This window comes from Phalacrocorax aristotelis, chromosome 2 (assembly GCF_949628215.1).
Source record: "Phalacrocorax aristotelis chromosome 2, bGulAri2.1, whole genome shotgun sequence".
Lineage (NCBI taxonomy): Eukaryota > Metazoa > Chordata > Aves > Suliformes > Phalacrocoracidae > Phalacrocorax > Phalacrocorax aristotelis.
Window position 1 is genome coordinate 124,714,506 of NC_134277.1, and position 19,097 is coordinate 124,733,602.

Consider the following 19,097-nt stretch of genomic DNA (forward strand, 5'->3'; position numbering starts at 1 on the left):
GAATCACAGATAGTCATTATCAACACAGACAAAAGCTAGATACTGTTACCTACAATAGTTTCTCGAAGTTCCAGCTGTAAAAGGTAGATTTCAAGTATTATTTGTTCACCTCATGAAACTGCAGTGACCTTCCTTCCTCAAAATTTTTCTGAAAGTCAGTGGCACTATGGCAGGCCACATCCTTGAAAAATTTCTCACATAAAATCTTTGCATTTATTGAATTAAGACTACTCAGGCAAAGACACAGAACTTCCTATCCACCCCTGTGGATTCTTCTGTCCATGCAGTATGCAGAGACCCTGCACTAAACTCACAGTCACAGAGTCAGTGGCCAATATGCTGCTTTCTGACAAGAATTTTACACCCTGAAAATGTGCAACCAAGGGTCCATAAGGCATCACTGACAGTATGTTCTACCATCTGAACATGACCAAAAGAAAACAGAAGTCCTGTTTCAGCTTGCCTAGTGGAGGTATGGAGGGCTAGGAAGCCCTAGGATAATGCCATGAAGAGGGCTGTACACAAAACCTCTTTGCCAGCAGCAAGATACCCCTGAATCATGAAGTCACACAGAGCATTATGAAAGCCAGTGCAGCCTTTCAGACACTGAAGCAGAATTTCTAAAGTGAAAAAAAGCATTCAATTTCAAACAAAAGCACATATATACTGCGCACCAACATCTCTATTCTCCTGTATCACTATAAAGCTTGGACAATTTAAAGTCATCATGTTTAACATTAATAATTCCACATACACTGCTTCTGTGGCATGGTAAGGCCCTGAATGCAGAAACGTCAGTGAATGACTATAAAGTCAAGAAAACACATTCACCTAGACACATATGACAGAACCAGATTACTCAAGACTGTGACCACCTAGAACTAATGCAGTTGTTTGAGAGCGAGTCAGTGAAAGCCTTTACCTGTGGGGTATTAATTCCACAGCATGGGAGATTATATCAGCTATCACATATTGCAGCTATAGGCTATGTGCTAATGTCAAAGTACATAAGCAAAACAAGACCTACTAACACTCACAAGAAGTTCCAAAGGGCAAACAAAAAGATTACTTCTGTGGTGACCGACACATCTCACACAGAAAACAAGATCCATTCCTCACAGACGTAGTCACGATAAACAGTTCTCACACACTAAGACAAAGTTTGTGATCAAATGCATAAACCAAAACAAGGTACTCCCAACTCAGTGTCCTAATTAAGGAATGACAACGAAGTTCCCTTTTGTCTTCTCTGCTTCTTGATATTTGTGTCACACTTGAGAAAAATTAAATATAAAGAAAAGAGGAAAAGAGTCAGAGTGACAAAGCTGCAGATGGGCATGAATAAACCGCCACCGCCACCACCAGCTATTTTTCTAGCAGTCACGGCACTCACTCATGGATCTAATGCAGACAGACACATGAAAGAACCCCATAACCCCCATGTTATATGTATAGTGGAGACGTTCACGCTTTTCAGCTTGCCTGTTGGCAATACTGAATACTCAGAGGTGGAATTAGAACTCACATGGTTCACCTGCTAGAGCAACGCCCTAAACCGTTACCACTAGACACATTTCACTGTAACCTTGTATTAAATATAAAATAAAATAGCAGAAGAGAAACTGTCAAACAGCTAGATAGTCTATGTGAATACCAGAAGAAAACCTTGCATGACACAACCCATCTTGTTACATCATCACTCCAACCACTTTCTCTTAGTCTACTAGAGAGCGAAGAAATGCAAAAGTAGGATTATCTGGTGGAGTAAAGTTTCCTCTTGACTTGTCCAGATCAGCACAGCAGTCCCGACATCAAATTTAATAGCCTATTCTTACAAGTCACTGTATCCTATAGCTACAGAGAGCTACATATTTCATTAAATCAGAAGTTCCTGATTTATAATAAAGGCATGGAAAATTTCAGAACATGCTGTCCTAAACAGTCTAACTTATGTTGGAAACCTGAAGCTGCAGAAACTACACCTTCTTGCTGAGGGTGGCCAAATTACCACCTTCATAGGAAAAGCTTCAACAACTTCAAGTTAGAAGTCATACCCTAGCTACACAACAGGAAAGGGCCATGGTCACAAATCATCCCTTATCATCCAAGTTTTGCACCAAATGTGGTTGGGAGCCAACAGATACGCATACAGGTATGTTCTATTTCCAGAGTATGAACATATATATACAAGAGTAAGTTACCCATACAATTTTAGTCCTAACATTTAACTTCTCAAGACAATATCTGAAAATCTAAGAGTGTCTTTAATACAGTATGACAAACACCTGAAGAGACCTGAATTAGGCTAGGGAAACATTCAAGCATGCATTTAAAAACTTAAAAATAGGACAGGTTAGTGACCTACTTGCAGCATATCATCAACCATAGTCAGAATGTACTGAACTGTCTGTTCCTTGGAGATATGAGTCATCAAGTTTATAAATGTTTTAGCACACTAGAAAAAAAGACATTAAAATTAATATTAGCAATTATCTTCATTCCTTTTCATAATATAAAATAGGACCTTATTAATTCACTAAGTCTTACATAAGCATTGAGCATGCCAACATCTTATTCAACTGCAATAAGAGATTAATACATTTGACATTTTCTTACAAAGAAAATTTTCTGCCACATTGATTGTTACCTTTTACAAATTGTTTTATGGCTTTCCAATGAAATTTCAAAGGAAATAACAAGTAGTCACTAGTGAAAGTCAGCAAGGTGCTTTGTTGAAAGACTGATTGGAAAAATCTCCATCAGTATCATTTTCTATGGCAGCGAGGAGAAGAACGAAGTATATTGACAAAATAGCAACAAACTTACATGTAGTATAAGAAAGTTTAAGCAACCTGAATGGAGTGGGGGTAAGACAGGTCACTCTTACCTCTTCACTTCCTATACCTTGCAGACAAATCTTTGTTCATATTTGAGCTGTTTACTGCCTCCTGAACAACTCTACTCTACAATTTCAGGAACAGTTATAATAGGCTGGAACAGTTGCAACACTACTTTTTACACTTCCTCCTTCCCCTTCACCACATTCAACTAAAACTGAAAGAAAAATGGAACCCTGAACTGCTGTACTGTAATTATATAGTGGCATATGATCTTCACCATATATGCTCTTGTCACTATGCAAATTATGGTCCATTACATAGCACCCGCACAATACAAGTTGGAGGGGGGGGGAAGGGAGTGGAACATAACCCAAACACAAAGAACAGCCTAAAATCAAAGTAGAAAAAAAGAGCTGGAAAGTTTTCTGTCTTGAGTGAATCTCCTACTCTTCCCCCCACCTCACCCAATCCCCTTGATGTCTGACATTGTCTGCTAGAATGTCAAGCTTCAAGGCTGAGATTCTACTGCTTGAAACATCATTAAAGTGTCTTTGGGCATCTTGCCTAGACTCCATAAGTCAAATAGCATAGGTCACCTATCAATTTTATATCAACTCTGGCCAATGCAGATATCTTACATCTTACAGTGTCTAAAATGACACCCATGTTTAAATAACTGAATCCACCTTAGCAGTCAGTGGGCTCTATTGCTGGAAGTTGTTCAGCTAGCTAAGCAAAAATCTCACTGGCAGTAGCTCTCATCAATAAACTATATGGAAAAAAACCTCAAAAAGAAAGTGACTCAAGTACAAGTGTGCATGATGAAGTAAACCGGGACAAGGAAAGACTTGAGCTAGCTTGTCCCATGACATTTGTCAGATGACATTTAATAATTATTGAATAGGTTTTTAAAAAAATGTCCAACCTATACTTAGGAAAAAAAACCCACAATCATAATAGCAGGCTCTATACTTCTTCCTTAACATCTTAACTGTATACAGCCAACAATAAAATAAGAGTTTGGAAAGAAATTTCCTTCCACCCACCTCCCCAAAAGTTAAGATTATTAAAAGAAAGGAAAGTTACTTGATTGCCTTCTGTTTGCAACAACTCCTGTTTTTCTTCTGGATTTCTTTTCTGTTCAAATCTTTGAATAAATTCACAGTCTTCACCTGAAATCATCTGCCCTCTGAAAAGCAAAATATGAAACCATAAGTGACATGAACAGTTTACATGGCAAGATTTGGGTAGCAGGGGAGCTGCAGGGGCAGCTTCTATGAGAAAACAGCAGAAGTGGACCCCATGTCTGACAGAGCCAGCTCCAGCCAGCTCCAGGATGGACCTGCCACTGGCCAAAGCTGAGCCACTCAACAACAGTGGTAGCACCTCTACAATAACATATTCAAGAAGTGGTAAAAACTGCTGCACAACAGCAGCCAGGAAAGAGGAGTGAGATTATGTTAGAACAACCACCCTGCAGACACACAGGTCGGTGAAGGAGGGGGAAGAGGTGCTCCAGGCACCAGAGCAGAGATTCCCCTGCAGCCCATGGTGAAGAACATGGTGAGGCAGGCTGTCCCTGCACAGCCCATGGAGGGCCACAGTGCAGCAGGTATCCACCTGCAGCCTGTGGAGGACCCCACACTGGAGCAGGTAGGTATGCCCTAAAGAAGGCTGCAGCCCATGGAAAGCCCACACTAGAGCAGGCTCCTGGCAGGAACTGTGACCTTGTGGAGAAAAGCCCATGCTGGAGCAGGTTTTCTTGCAGGACCTGTGACCCCATGGGGTGACGTATACTGGAGCACTCTGTTCCTGAAGGACTGTACCCCATGGGAAAGGATCCATGCTGGTACAGTTTGTGCAGACCTGTAACCTGTGGGTGGGACCCTGTGCTGGAGCAGAGGAAGAGTATGAGAAAGAAGGAGTAGCAGAAACAAAGCGTTATGAACTGACCGCAACCCCCATTCCCTTTCCCCCTGCACCACTAAGCGCGAGGAGGCAGAGAAGTCAGGAGTGAAGTTGAGCCTGGGAAGAAGGGAGAGGTGGGAGAAAAGTGTTTTATTTTGATTTATTCTTATTTCTCATTATCCTACTCTGTTTAATTGGCAACAAATGAATTTAATTTCCCCAAGCAGAGTCTGTTTTGTCTGTGATGGTAATGGGTGAGTGATGTCCCTGTCCTTATTTTGACCCAAAACCTTTTGTTGCATTTCTTCCCCTGTCCTTTTGATGGAGGAGGAGTAATAGGGCAGTCTGGTGGGCACCTGGCAGCCAGTCAAGGTCAACCCACCAAACAAACCTTATTTTCTCCAACTTGATATCTCGACAGTATCGCTTTACCAATCCTATACCCCACAGTAAATGTAAAAGTAAATGTAAATGTAAAGAGCTCCTTTCTGCAAAAGGTTCATCTACAAAGAATTTCAAAGTAATGACAGAATAACCTCTCTAAAGCCCTCCCTATGCATCACCTCTGCTCAACAGCATTCTCTAAATAATTCTTAAACTTCCAGAGGCTGAACACAACGCTGCAAATAGTTGTAAGAACTGAAATATGCACAGCTAGCACATTATGTAAAAATTATAATACATAACATGAATAATAGTCTAATCCAACCTGAAACAAGTCCTGAAAATTAAAATTAATTGTTATTTTAAGGTTGCCAAGCACGAAGAGAATTTTAAGGAGTACAGAGAACTTGGTTCGCAGTGCATTTCTAGCTTTCACTAATTAAAACATTTCAGCTTTTCCTAGTAGTTTAAAAAACTGATATGCATGCAAGCTCATCAAAACACATAGCAAGGGGGCTTGATAGAATAAATTTCTGTAGACATCTGTAAGGTAACAGAGTCTACCTGATCTTCTCTTTAACTTAATATTCAAGGAGTTACTGCCATCATCAGTGCTATTTCAGAAAGCTGTTGACTCAGCTGAAGAGCTGGTAGAATATTGTTGGGGCTTTGTTATATAATGCAAAACTTACCATCACAGCAAATAACAAACTTGTCAAAATAGTACAGTCCATAGTACAGGTACTCTTCAGGTGAAAATACTAAATTTTAATAAAGCATTCCTGAAAATATCCAAGACACTAACAGGTGACTACCTTTACTAGCTAATACCAGGAGTGCTTCAGAAAATAATAAAATTGTGCACATCAGCATCAATACAAAAGTCACAGGGGATGGAAGTATTACATATTGCACTGTTTCAATATTTCCAAGACACATCTCTTACATTTCCACTAAGTCAAATGCCTCTTCCACTTTGCAAAGCTATGTAGCACGGCTTCTTTTAATCCATCTTTTCCATGTTCCAGGTCAGTTTCCAGATGTTCCATGACTACAGGTTCCATTAAAATCCCTGCAAACTCACAGAAAATGTTTGCTTTTTCTTTTTTTTTTTTTTTAAATTGGCTCACCTGGATTCTTGAAACACAGAAATAAGATCTACAATGTGTTCTTGTCTTTCCTTTTACTTAGATGTTTATGTCTTGAGGATGGCTTCATCACAGAGCCATCTTTTACCTATTTACTTTTCAAGTAAAGAACATAAGTAGTTCAGTACCATGCACACCATTCCTGTATTGTAGCTGCTTTGTAAGAAATATCCTTATATACACTGAGGAAAGGAAACTACGAATTACTAGATGGAAGATTCATAAAGCCAGTGCTAGTCCTCAACTAGTTTCTACTAAAACATAACTAATTATAGACAAAAAAAGTAATTAGCTAGTGGTGACCATGCTGCTACCACATGCCTTTTGGATTGACTTGTGTTCTTTATTGCCTATTAAGGATGGATTTGAATAGTTGTTAAAAGATGAAGACAATTCATTCACCACAAATATTGGACTTAACAACCCGTAACTAGAAGCGTCTCACGTTTCAATCAATGCTGGACAAGACAGGGACTCCTGGATGATATTGATATAAAGTAACCAGATGAGCTGTTTGTTTATAAGAGTACTGCCATTTAGGAAGCACTTCAAAGACAACATAACATGAGCCCTTAATTCCTAGCTTTAATGCTTGAAAAAGCATCAGCCCAGGAAGAGAGATGCTTCTTTATAGCCAGGCTATGACACGAAGTCTGACAACTGTCAAGGAACAAAGCTTTCAAGCTTCTGCTTTCATCCTAGATTAGACCAGAGGGAAAAAAGTAAAAAAACAAAAGATATGGGTATTGATGTTGCCTTGAGAGGAAAAAATTCGGGTTCACTCTTCATTGCCTTCTAAGTGCCCTTCAGAAAGACACTTTCCAACCCATACAAAACAGTTCAAGGGATTTGACAGCCTTGTAAACAAGTTGTTAATATTTTATCATGGAACACATATCTGATGAATAATTTTAGTAATTACAAACGTGTTCATTTCTATTCATCTAATTTTAAAAGTGAAATAACTGATTATTTAGTAAACCTTAGCAACCAGTGCAAACAAAAATATGAAAAATGCAGAGCGGCCTCAGACAGCTGGTACCAGTTGCCATGATGCTATTACCACACTTTCCTCATCCCCTCTTCAAAGAGACAGGGATTTCCCAGCACCTTTAAGCAAACAATGCAAGTAACCAAAGCTTCCCTCCATCCCCCTTCCTAACAGCCATTTAATTTCTTATTTTCCAGGATGTGTCTACATAGTCTTCCGTCAACAGATGAAAGTGACTCTGGCTGAGCTTCAGCTGTCTGGGTATACCAGGTTTAGATGAGGAGTCCTGTAACCACGTTTCAAAGCTCTGTACTTGAGATATTAAGGCCTACCTTTGACAGCGCTAGTTACAGGAGAGTAAACTGAACCTGTGTAAGAATTAGAAATCATGAATTTCTAAGACCACCATTTTAAAAACATCTGGGTCTCTCAAGATGATTCAGAAACTTGTGATTCGTTCTTTTCATTACGCATTTCCTCCAGCACCTCTTGTTCCTGTTTTTGCTTGAATGATTTAACAAAAGTCATTCTGGAGGTTAAAGAGGGGTTTGTTTGTTTTTTACTTTTGGGGGGGTAAAAAAGCAAACAACTTTTTACTACGTCTGCAGCAAATATGAAGCTCAGATGAAGCCATCATGTCAAGGCATAATTACTTTTATCCAGTTATTTACACTACTTTGCACGTACCTAAAGGACATTCATTTGAACCAACTGCTCAACAGTTTTAACATTACAAAATTCAAACAGAAAAACAGGTTGAATGTACTCTACAAGACTGGATGAAATTTTAAAAAAATAAAATTGAAAAGAAAAACAACCAACCACACACACACACAATACAAGTTAGGAATCTTCTATCTTTCTTCTCAGACAAGATTTTCTTTTAAAGTCCAAAATAATGAACCCGCTTTAGAAGGTTCCCCCACCCCCAGGAAACTAAAATAGATATTTTAACATCAGAATTCACAAACATACATGTCAAGTACTTGAAGACATATTGGGAGCCAAGTACAAATTAGCCATCGGGTATCTCACCTGATTAAACATGCAGTATTGTTAAATGCTGTGTACTTAGAAAACCTACAGTGCAGTAAGATGCAGGTTAAACTCTGCAACAAGTTCACTTTTCCACAGAACTATTTTACTACCCTTAGAATACAAAACCAAACTTGCTTCATGCAAGCTAACACACCCTCCAAAAGTATTCTGACACCCTGAGGCAAATGCTGAAAGCAGCCACACAGTACACAACAGCCAACTACCATATTTTCAACTACCAGAGGGCATAAACACTTCTAAACTGCTACAAGTCTCAAGATCCAAAGGCAGGAAAGCCTGTACAGAACTAATGGCCTCAAATACATTTAATTCCAGGAGGTAGGTAGACCTACATATCACCTTCCACTGTTCCAAGTTTTGCTACTTTCTTCTCGCTCCGGCACAGACTCTAGCTGGAATTCAACATTAAAAGTATAAATTTTAGCATTTAAAAAAAAAAAAATTTTTCCACAGCCTACTTTTGAAGTGAGCAGTGAACACAGTGGCAAACCAGTAATATGTACAGCTGTCATACCTAAACATTTCACTTTTGTGCCACAGTATACACAGAAAACATCAAGAGTCAGCAGTTGTGTGTTATAGTTTGACATTTAGTTTACAGTTATAACCTTCAGAGATGGAAAAAACAATATGCCAGTTAATCTTTAGCTTGAACTGACTCTAGTAGCCTGACTTCTCTTGTAGATTCTGACAGCTATTAGTAAGCCAGCATACTTTTGCACTGAAGAACAGACAGAGCAGAAAAGAACTTCAGAATGCCTTCCTGTCCAACCCAGACTCCAATGCTGTTGTGACTGATGCAATCTTTGAAGCATCTTTATACACATACAACTGTCACAGCCAGATTTGAAGAAAAAATACTTCATCAGAATTTCTTGTGAAGCTCTTAGATTCCAACTACACAAATACTACCTCCAGTTTAAGGAGCACAAATTACATTATGCCTGAGTTGATGTGTTAACAGGTAAAACAAGCTTAAAAATCTCTCCTCTAATGTAAAAACATCTGAAGACTTGAAGTACACCTCCATGTACTTATATGCAAGCTCACCACACTAAATGCACAGACTGCCATAACAGGAGCTCAAAAGGAAGCAAGAGAAGTGTCCTTCAAAATCAGCAGCAGCCCATCTTCCTTCTACTCTATAGACCAGAACAAACTGCTGTGACCTGCCTCTAACAGGTGCATCAGAAGCAAGCAGTTTTCACTCATTAATAATGTGTTTCATTCCACAAATGAGTCAATATAGCTGCACTAACTGATTCTTCAACAAATCCTCGAAGACACCATCACATACAAACCTGCCCATTATAAGAAGGACACGTCCAAAACCAGGTATAATTTTGTTTCCTCTTTAGAAGCAACAAAGTTTCTGCTGATATTTTCCAACTAATGATAAGCAAACTCCTCAGCCAAGGAACTACGGTTATCTTCATGATGCTCCACAGTTCCTCTGGCACCACTTCAGTTCATTCTTGAAACCACCTTAGCCAGACAGCCAGGATGTTATCAGTAAATACAAGACACAAAGATTACACTTATTTCAGAACAATAATCAAACAGGACACACTGTCATTGACAGAAAGAGGGCACCAGGCGTTGAACAGTCTCGCAATAGCACCACAAACACTAGCTAGATGCACTACAGTTGCCTCCAAAACCTGGCTAACATCAAAGAAAGAAAATAACTCATTCATTCTTCTTTCATGGATTCCAGAACATAACAAAGTCAAATTCTACATGTAGAATCTGAAAAAAGAACCATCAACCCTGCCTCCTGGTCAAAAGAAGTTACATAGAAATTTGCTGATGGATAAACAAACAAGAGTCCCCCATCCTTACTCAGTACCAGAGACAGAGAACCCCGAGAATGATGGCAAATTATAAATGGTAGACCACATAAAGCACAGTCAAGTAATTAATACTATATATGTATTCAAAATACAACTGCTTGCCAAACAGAACCGTCCCCTATACTAACAAAAGCAACAGATGAATCTCACCAGCCTCCTAGTCTGAATCACTAGAGATGCGGTAAAAAAAGACTATCCCACATCCACTTGAATTGACAGTGAACAATTGTACTCCCATTTTCATCCCAAATAACTGCAAACTAGCTGTTCACTTGCCACAGGGACAGCACAGGAACAGCTGCCCAGGCTTCCCCAACACGCTTCCTATCAGGCAGATAACAGGGCACAGAGTAACAGCAAAAGCCATTTAGATTGTTTGACAAATACTTGCTAGCTGCCACTGTCAAGTTACCACAGCAACCTCACTCTTTCACCTGCAAAGCCACTGTAATGTCACACTGCGAACTGAACAAGGAACTGATACATCTCAAAAAACAGCTTAGAAAAAGGAAGTTTACTCAACAGATCAGTTCCTTAATCCAGTTTACCACGCAAATATACAATCATAAAGAGAAAATATAACACAACTGAATGAATGGAAGAGGCAAAACTGAGCTATATAGCACGGGGCAAAGCAGGTAGTCATTAATGAGATTCTACCATGTTAGCATTTCTCAGCTTGCAAGTGCACAGTTTTGCAACCTTATTTTAATAGGTATAGCATATGTTTATGTATCACAGCTATCTGGAAAAAAAAAAAACCTATCTTTTGCAAAGTGGTGTAATGTTGATAATCACAAAGCATCATCAGCATGGCTTGTACCTCTAGAATCATCAAGATTTCTGCTACTTCAGTTACAAAGCAATGAACACTGAAGTAGTTTGCTATTATACATAGACCCTCAAGAGGTAATACTAATTTACACTTTGCCAATGTTATTCATAGATACTGGTCACGAGGAATGCTGGGATGCATTTCACTTCACAGTACAGAGGACTAATAAAAGTCCATTTCTCCTCCCTGTTCCCTACCTCATGCACAAAACTATTTTCCTCAGCTTGTCCCTATACACTCTCTGGACAATATTTCTCTTGCTACACCTAGTGTCATTATATACCTTCCAAAGTAAACTCTGAGCTTATCTGAAATGGCAGCATAGCTCTCCTAACACTGAAGTATTTGTTTCAGCCTACTCCCTGATTCACTTGTTTCAGTTGCTCTCCAGCACTTCCTTTATTCTTCTTTAGTTAAGATACAGCTTATTTTCCTGGACTACCAGACCAGTTTTCTAGTACAATTTGTATTCACGCATAAGGCACTTCAGCAATAGAGGTAACATACCTACAGATAAGACAACTCTTACTGTAAAGCTGACTTACATCAGTACTCATCCAGTAAGGATAAAATTGAGAACGGTAGTTGAATGATAAGGAGGAAAAAAATGGAGTTTTAACAAATAACATTTGCACAGATGTGTGGCATTACAGCATTTAGTTCACAGAAGGAGAGTTCCCTTTCTTGTAATAAATCATAAGAAAATTTTCCCCAACCATTTCCATTTAATGTAGACTTTTTCCAACTATTTTCATGGGACCAAGACAGAACGTTCCTCACTGTAACCTCATGTTCCAATGTAACCCCAAATCATGAGAAGTCTAACACCTAAGAATGAAAAGAAAAAAAATTGTGGAAACTTTTTACTTACTGGAGATATGACTGCCAGTTTACTTTGTTTGCCCGAACTTCAGCAGCTTTGGCAGCAATGATGTTTGTTGGGACAGCAGCATCTACAGCACCTCGGATATCCATCTTAGCTGATAATTAAAATGCACCTAGAAATGCAAGTCAGATTTAAGACCTCTTATTAAAGAGCAGAGCATCTGTCCAATATTTTAAAGGAAAAAAAGGAAAGCTTGTTTTCAGGTGTCCCATTCCCTAAAACTCACTCAGTACTTTCTGAGAAATCAAAATTTTATACAGCATCTAAAATGTGACTTCCCTGAAACGAACAAAAATAAACCATACCCACACACTAAAGTGTAACCAATCACAAGTTTCCTAAAATCAAAGATATATACCATTTAAACAACTTCCAGTCTTGCAAATTTTGAAGAAATCAAATTAAGCTATTTGAATAAAGACTACTTCTCTGCAATGCCCAAACAGCCCTTCAGATGACAAGAGCTGTCTTCATTCCAAATCAGGACTGAAGATAAGGTTTAAAATTCCGTGCACACTTCCCTCAGCTCCCATATATTAGGGGTGATTTTGTCCAGTATTTGTCTAAGAGTGTTTTGACATTAGAAACACATGAACTACAACTTCAGAAAAGAAACACAAGTTATAGAAATTAAAAACCACATTACATGGACTAATAATAAAATTAAAATCATCACCATCCAGAAATCAAACCAAAAAATAAATATGAACAAAAGCTCTATATCGGGACATACCACATTACCACAGACAGTGACCTTCACCACTTCTCCTTTCTCCTTCCTTTATGGTTTAATCTCCACCTGACTTTGATGCCAAAACAACACATGGGTTTGCAGAAGCTTCAGACCCAGACAGAGCAGGAATTCCTTACAACCTAAACTGCCCCAAGCCTCTCCACGCAGCCTGTCTCCGGACTATTTTGGCTCCCTTTCTAGAAGCAAGCAAGAGCAAACTGGCACATTCTGTCCAATCCCTAACAAATATACCTCGTTTGTATGACTGAATGAACATATGATTTTAACAAAAGCAAAAAAAGGAACTACCCTGAACAAATGGAGCAGCAGAACTGTTCTCCCTTTGAAACTACTTCTGTGAGCAGACACCCACAAGGACAGCACTGTTTACAGGCAGAATCACAGAATGGTAGGGGTTGGAAGGAACCTCTGGAGATCATCTCATCCAGCCCCCCCCTGCTTGAGCAGGGACACCTAGAGCAGGGGTCACAGGAACGTGTCCAGGTGGGTTTTGAATGTCTCCAGGGAAGGAGATTCCACAACCTCCCTGGGCAGCCTGTTCCCCTGCTCTGTCACCCTCACAGGAAAGAAGTTTTCTCTCATATTGAGGTGGAACTTCCTGTGTTCCAACTTGTGCCCATGGCCCCTTGTCCGGTCATTGGGCACCACTGAAAAGAGTCTGGCCCCATCCTCTTGATATCCGCCCTTCAGATATTTGTAAGTAATGGTAAGATCCACCCTCAGTTTACTACGTTCTTCAGCGATCGCTGAACGTTTCCTAGCTCTGACGTGACCCGGACCGAGCCATCTAAACGCTCCCCAGGCCGCAGAGAAGGGCAGGGCCGGTGACGGCCGTCTCAGGAGCCCACAGGCTGTACGGTTAGGCCGGACAAGCCGGTAGGCGCCCGGGGCGGGGGCAGGGAGGCACTCGGCCCCCGCCCTGCCGCCCCCCGCACAGGCTCATAGGGACGGCCGCCTCCGGGGGAGTCCAAACCCCCGGGAGAGCCGCTGCGCCCCTCCCACCGCCCCGGGCCGCCAGAGCCCCCCTGAGGGGGGGCCGTGCGGCGGCTCGCGCTCGCCCCCACCCCGGCACGGCACGGCACGGCACGGCACGGCACGCCCGTCCGTTCCCCAGCTCCCACTCACCCCACGGGCACACCGGCAGGTGAAGCCGCGAGAGGGGAAGAGAGGAGAAGGGCGCCCGCCCACCGACGCCGCCGCTCCTGCTGCTGTCGCCGCCGTCATGTGACGCCGCTCACCTGACCGCCACGGCGGCCTCCGAGGGACAGCTCACGCCGCGAACCGCGCGGTGGGCGGGGCTCGCGCACGGCCCCACCCAGCGGCCGTTAGCGTGGGCGCTCCCCGGCGTACGTCGTGGGTGTGCGTGTCTCGGCGTACTTGATAGTATATACGTATTTAGAGTGCACATTTATGCACACACACATATTTAGATTGGCTATTAGGAAAAATGTCTTCACTGAAAGAGTGGTCAGGCATTGGACCAGGCTGCCCAGAGAGGTGGTGGAGTCACCATCCCTGGAGGTATTTAAAAGACGTGTAGACCTGGCACTTCAGGGCATGGTTTAGGAGACATGGTGGTGTTGGGTTGGCAGTTGGACTTGATCTTAGAGGTCTTTTCCAACCTTAATGATTTTATGATTCTATATACATATGAATATGATTTTACATGGGGATGCAACCCCGTACCAAGAAGACTGATGGTGGGCTACAGCTCACCCACGCTTCCACAGAGAGAACAGGAGACAGGCCAGGAAGGGCTGAGGGGCTCCCCTGGGTGCTCCCCCTCGGGGCCAGTGCCTCCAGGACCCCTGGGGAGCCCCTGCAGTTCTCCCCTTGGTCCTGCCCAGGCAAGGGGCCGCCAAGCTCAGGAGGGAGCCCTGGGAGGGGAAGGGGCCAGGGACATGGTGGGCAATGCCCCTGGTGCTGAAATGCCTCCTTGTCCTCCGGATTTTTTTTTTTCCAGTACCAAGCATTTTCTTGCTTTCTGCCTCTCATGCCGCAATGGGGCATGTTTGCTCTTTTCTGCACCTTGAAAGAAGGCAGGTGTTCCTGAGCCCCCCTTCTGGCAGAGAGGTCTGGCTGCCCGGCCCATGTTGCGTTGCGCTGGGTCTCGCAGCCAAGTTTCTCACACCTCTCCCTCACCTCGCGAGCTGCACCACTTTGTGCACCAGGAGCACGCCGTTTCCTTCTTCCCAAGTTGTATCTCAGTGGGAGATACGCCCTGCACAGCTTCCTCCTTTTTAAAAAATGGCCCGCATATGTTGGGCTTTGTCTCTAGAAGCAAAAGGAGCAGGAAACTTTTCAGACTAAAAGCCCAAGTATTTCAGAAACCACAGGCTTAAACTTCCATGTTTCTGAGAAAAAAATTCTGTCTTCAGTTGCTGAGTGAAGTTTTCCAGTCATACTGTGATGAAATGCATAGACATAGCACTCCTAGTCAGAAATTATCCTGAAGGGTAATTCTGCTAACATATAAGGAAAGAAAGGCAGAGGAGTATAGGTCAGGATGTTTTATGTGTGAGCAGATCAAGACAGCCAATGTAGAGCTGACCTAGAGATGTCCACAGTTAGCTTTTCATTTTGCTAGTGTCTCTGTATTTTCAGTTTAGAGGATACACTGTTCTTTAAATTATACCTGGCCAGTACCTCTATTAGTGTCTTTTTAACTCATGAAGAGTTTTCATTACTGTGCCACTGATTAATTATATTTCCTCCATAAGAATTTTTCCTTTAAAATGGATCTTTCTTCATACCACAATAAAACTGTTTGATTTCTTTATGCTTTAGCAGAAGAAATCTCTCTAAGCTGTGTGCATACTCTGTGTCATCTGGTCTGTAGTAAACACATCCATTAATGTGATTCTTTGGATTACCAGCACATGGGGCTTTGAAGTTTAATCTAACACATTTGTGTTCTTGCAGGTCACCTACATACTGTGATAAGAAATGCTTACACAGCTCCTGATCTCCAGCATAGAAATTTCCACACAATCTTGAATAAAAATCTGTTACTTTGAAAGTTTTTTTGAATCTGATTTTCATTTTGGGCCTGAAAGATAGAATTCGGCTTCGTTATAACAAGTTCCTCCTTTATGAGTGTATGTAACTTCTGTGCCGTGGCATTCTGCATTTCCTGCTTCTGCTCTGCCTCTTTATGGCATGTCTCACCCACCGCTCTTGAGTCCAGCATCAGGCACCTGGAATGAACACATTCCCCTTTTCCACAGTAATTTCAAACCACGCTACCAAGGGTGATACATATGACTCTACCCATTTTATAAAGAAACCAAAGTACAAAGGATCTACAAGAAAATATGAACAAGGGTTGAAGCTTTTTAAATGGGATTTGCAGAGTGGGGGCATCAAAGGCCTGTACAATGATCCTACAAGCCCTTATCTAAGCTGGAGGTACATCGGGCTTTCCTTCTGCAAAACTTCCTCAGTTGTTCACAATGATATTTCTGCCCAGACCCCAAACTGTCCCAGCACTGAAAACACTGACGACTTGGTGCCTTCTCTTACCCAAACCAGGTATGGTATTCTTCTACCTTCATCCTTCCAACTCAGTCCAATAGCTGTCTCAGAGTTTAAGTAAACCAATGGAAACTGGATCAGCACCTCTGAGCGTGCAGTTCCAGCTGCCAGTTTTAAGACACGAATAGTGTTGCCATCATGTGCCCCTGTGTCTAGCAGGGTGATGTCCCGAATACTTGCTTAGGCATGCAAAGCTATTTCTTCTGCTGGGGATCACCTATTTCAAGGAAATAATCCAAAACACTGGATTGTAGTCTACTTTGCATGGCCTATTTCTCCTGCCCATTTAGAACACTTCTGGCTTAACCCAAGTACCAGTACCTGAGTATTCTGGCTGACCCCGAGTACAAGTATAGGGGCATAAAGGCTGAAAGTATACATCTTCTGAATTATAGAAAGGCAAAGAGAGAAGAAATATGTGTAATGGTAATTACTTTTTTTTTTTAACAGGAGTTCCAGGGGGCATTTGAGGAACTACCAAACATGACATCTATGCCAGGCAAGTTAATAGAGTCTCTAGCAGAAGAATCAAATTACTAAACACAATGTACCATATTAGAGAACGCAAATAATATATTCTTCTTGAATATACCTGTATAATAATAGACTTAATTTACATATTCTCTTATACCATCTAAGGGAATAAATGCAAAACATTAACAAAAAGTGCTACAGCTCTGTAAAGGACAGTCGTGTCTCATACCTCTGCAGGAGTTCTTCATATGTGTAAGCAAGGCTGGTACAGGTAGAGTCCATCCACTTGGATTTGTTTCAAAGAGGTATTTAGTGATATGCATCTGCAGGTGCTCTTAAAAATACCCCAGCTCTCACAGCTTAAAAGGAAAGGTCTGTGCATTGGTTTATAACTCTTGAATGACGTATATACGACAGAGCGTAGGAAGAAATTATCAGCTTTCACGGTGCAGAAGGGTCTTCAACAGAGTGCAAGAAGCACCTGGCTGGAGTCTGTGCTGTTCAGCACTCTCAGAAATGTTTGAGAAAGGAGATAAATAATGTAGTGAAAACTTTGCCGATGATAGTGCTACTCCTTTGACAAGCGCACAGTTAAACTGTGAACCACCCTGCTGGAGGATGGTGGGTATGCTGCAGATTTGCATGCACCTCTATCTGCCCTCTGTCAAACACGTGGGCTCATCTGAAAATTTTCACTCAGTGTGAGTCCCATGAGGCACTCTCTGTGTTAAGGAACTTCATTGCATTGCAAGGGTAGGCTTTGAGAAAGAAAAGCATTATACAGTCATTACAGGAACCTGTCTCGTGTGCCTGTCATCCCTATGACAGCAAGAGACAATCCTCAGCCACCAGTACAAACCCATCTTGTTTCATCAGCTTTGTAGAGCACCTCATGGTGCCTTATTCATGCTAGTTCATTCTCTGAACTGAATCTTGCTAAAGGTTATTATTGGAAAAGTTCTATGCCTCTATTTTTGGTAAGCATCTATCCTTTAGGATTCAGGTACTGCAAAACAATTCTCATTTAGCTAATTTTGGTCACGGCAGTGCTTGTCCATTAGCTCCTGGCAGCACAGCTTCACTTGAAGTTGCTATATTTAGATGGATTTATCAACGTGTGAAACACAGACGGAAAAATGAAAAGCATTCAGCATGCAGGAATAGAAGTCATCAATTGCCTGGATCACAAAGAACAAAAATATTCAGTAGTTTAATACGAGAAAAATGGATGCAGATGAGTCATCCTCAAGTAAGATTACAGGCAGGTGGATCGTGAGAGTATTTTTCTGTTCTCCTTTTCCTTCTTCTAATAAGAACAATGTATCATTGTCTCTCATATATTCTGCAAATTACAGAAGTGTCTTGCACAACTGCCGTTTAACGTTTCAGCGTTCTGTACATCACCTGGCTGTCTTCTGCATGTCCGTACAAGTTTTTAACATTTATAGAAGAAATGGCTAAGAAAGTTTATCCAAGCAAAATATACGTAGAAGGTCAGGAAAGGTGCACACACTTCTCTAATTCACAGAATATTATTGACAAATACAGAAGTCAAAAATGGCAAAATTTGTAAAGGAGGACATTTTCAAAGTGGTACCTATACACTAGAAAAGCACAGAGACTAGCCTCACCTTTAAAAACTACCATTCCTAAAACAAGTACTTTGTTTTACCCTAAGGTTATTCATCCAAGGATTCAGATCAGATCTTCTGAGCGCTCAAGCTTCTGCTTTTTCAAGGCTTAAAACCCATCCTCCCAGGGCAACGTGGAAAGGAGCAGCATGTACATTGCATGACAGGGGATAGATGCGAGCCGTAGGCGTGCGCTACTCAGCATGACTTCTTTCAGTGTGAAGGCCCCATGGGTGCAATGGGACATGTTTCTTCTATCACAGAACTAACCACCAGGTGCACTTGGTCACCAGACCCTAAATTAAACCTGTTGGTTTTTTGGCAAAGGGGTTTCTGTAGCAGGAGAGAGGTAACAGCAGAGAAGAAGAAATAACTACAATTCAGGTCTGCTTGTGGGTTGCAAGAGGGAAACATTAGAGGGAATCTAGCTGGTTTTGTAATGTATGAAACTTGAAGCCTTTTTGAGCATCAGAGCATCAGTGGCTAAGTCCGTACAACACAAATGTAAAGCAGGAAAGTCTTTGTTTTCTAGATAAACTGAGGCAGAGAAATATGAAGAAACTAGCTTAAGGTCACGCAAATGGGGAAAACCAAAGAACATATTGTAAATCTGAAGTGCTCCTTTCCCCAAAGCACTGCTCCACAGTATGGAAGAAGACAATAGTGCAAAAGAGAAGTGAACCTACAATAAGCTGTCTCTGATGAAAGATGAGAAGAAATATACCCAAATGTGTCCATCTTTGCATCTTCGAGCACCTTATCTCATACACGAATAAAATAAATAGAGCTAATTATTTAAA

The 19,097-nt window shown here is 41.4% G+C and overlaps 1 protein-coding gene across 1 annotated transcript in view; it reads right to left on the reverse strand.

Moving 5' to 3' along the window:
• Positions 1–13,936, reverse strand: part of ATP6V1H (ATPase H+ transporting V1 subunit H) — a 50,492-nt gene extending 36,556 nt beyond the window's left edge. Inside the window, exons 1-4 of the mRNA XM_075085018.1 lie at positions 13,784–13,936; positions 11,890–12,016; positions 3,927–4,029; positions 2,366–2,455 (exon numbers count right to left, since the gene is read on the reverse strand). Of these exons, the coding sequence (XP_074941119.1) occupies positions 2,366–2,455; positions 3,927–4,029; positions 11,890–11,993 (297 nt within the window). The 5' untranslated portion in view covers positions 11,994–12,016; positions 13,784–13,936. The remainder of the gene's footprint in view (positions 1–2,365; positions 2,456–3,926; positions 4,030–11,889; positions 12,017–13,783) is intronic.
• Positions 13,937–19,097: the final 5,161 nt, after the last annotated feature.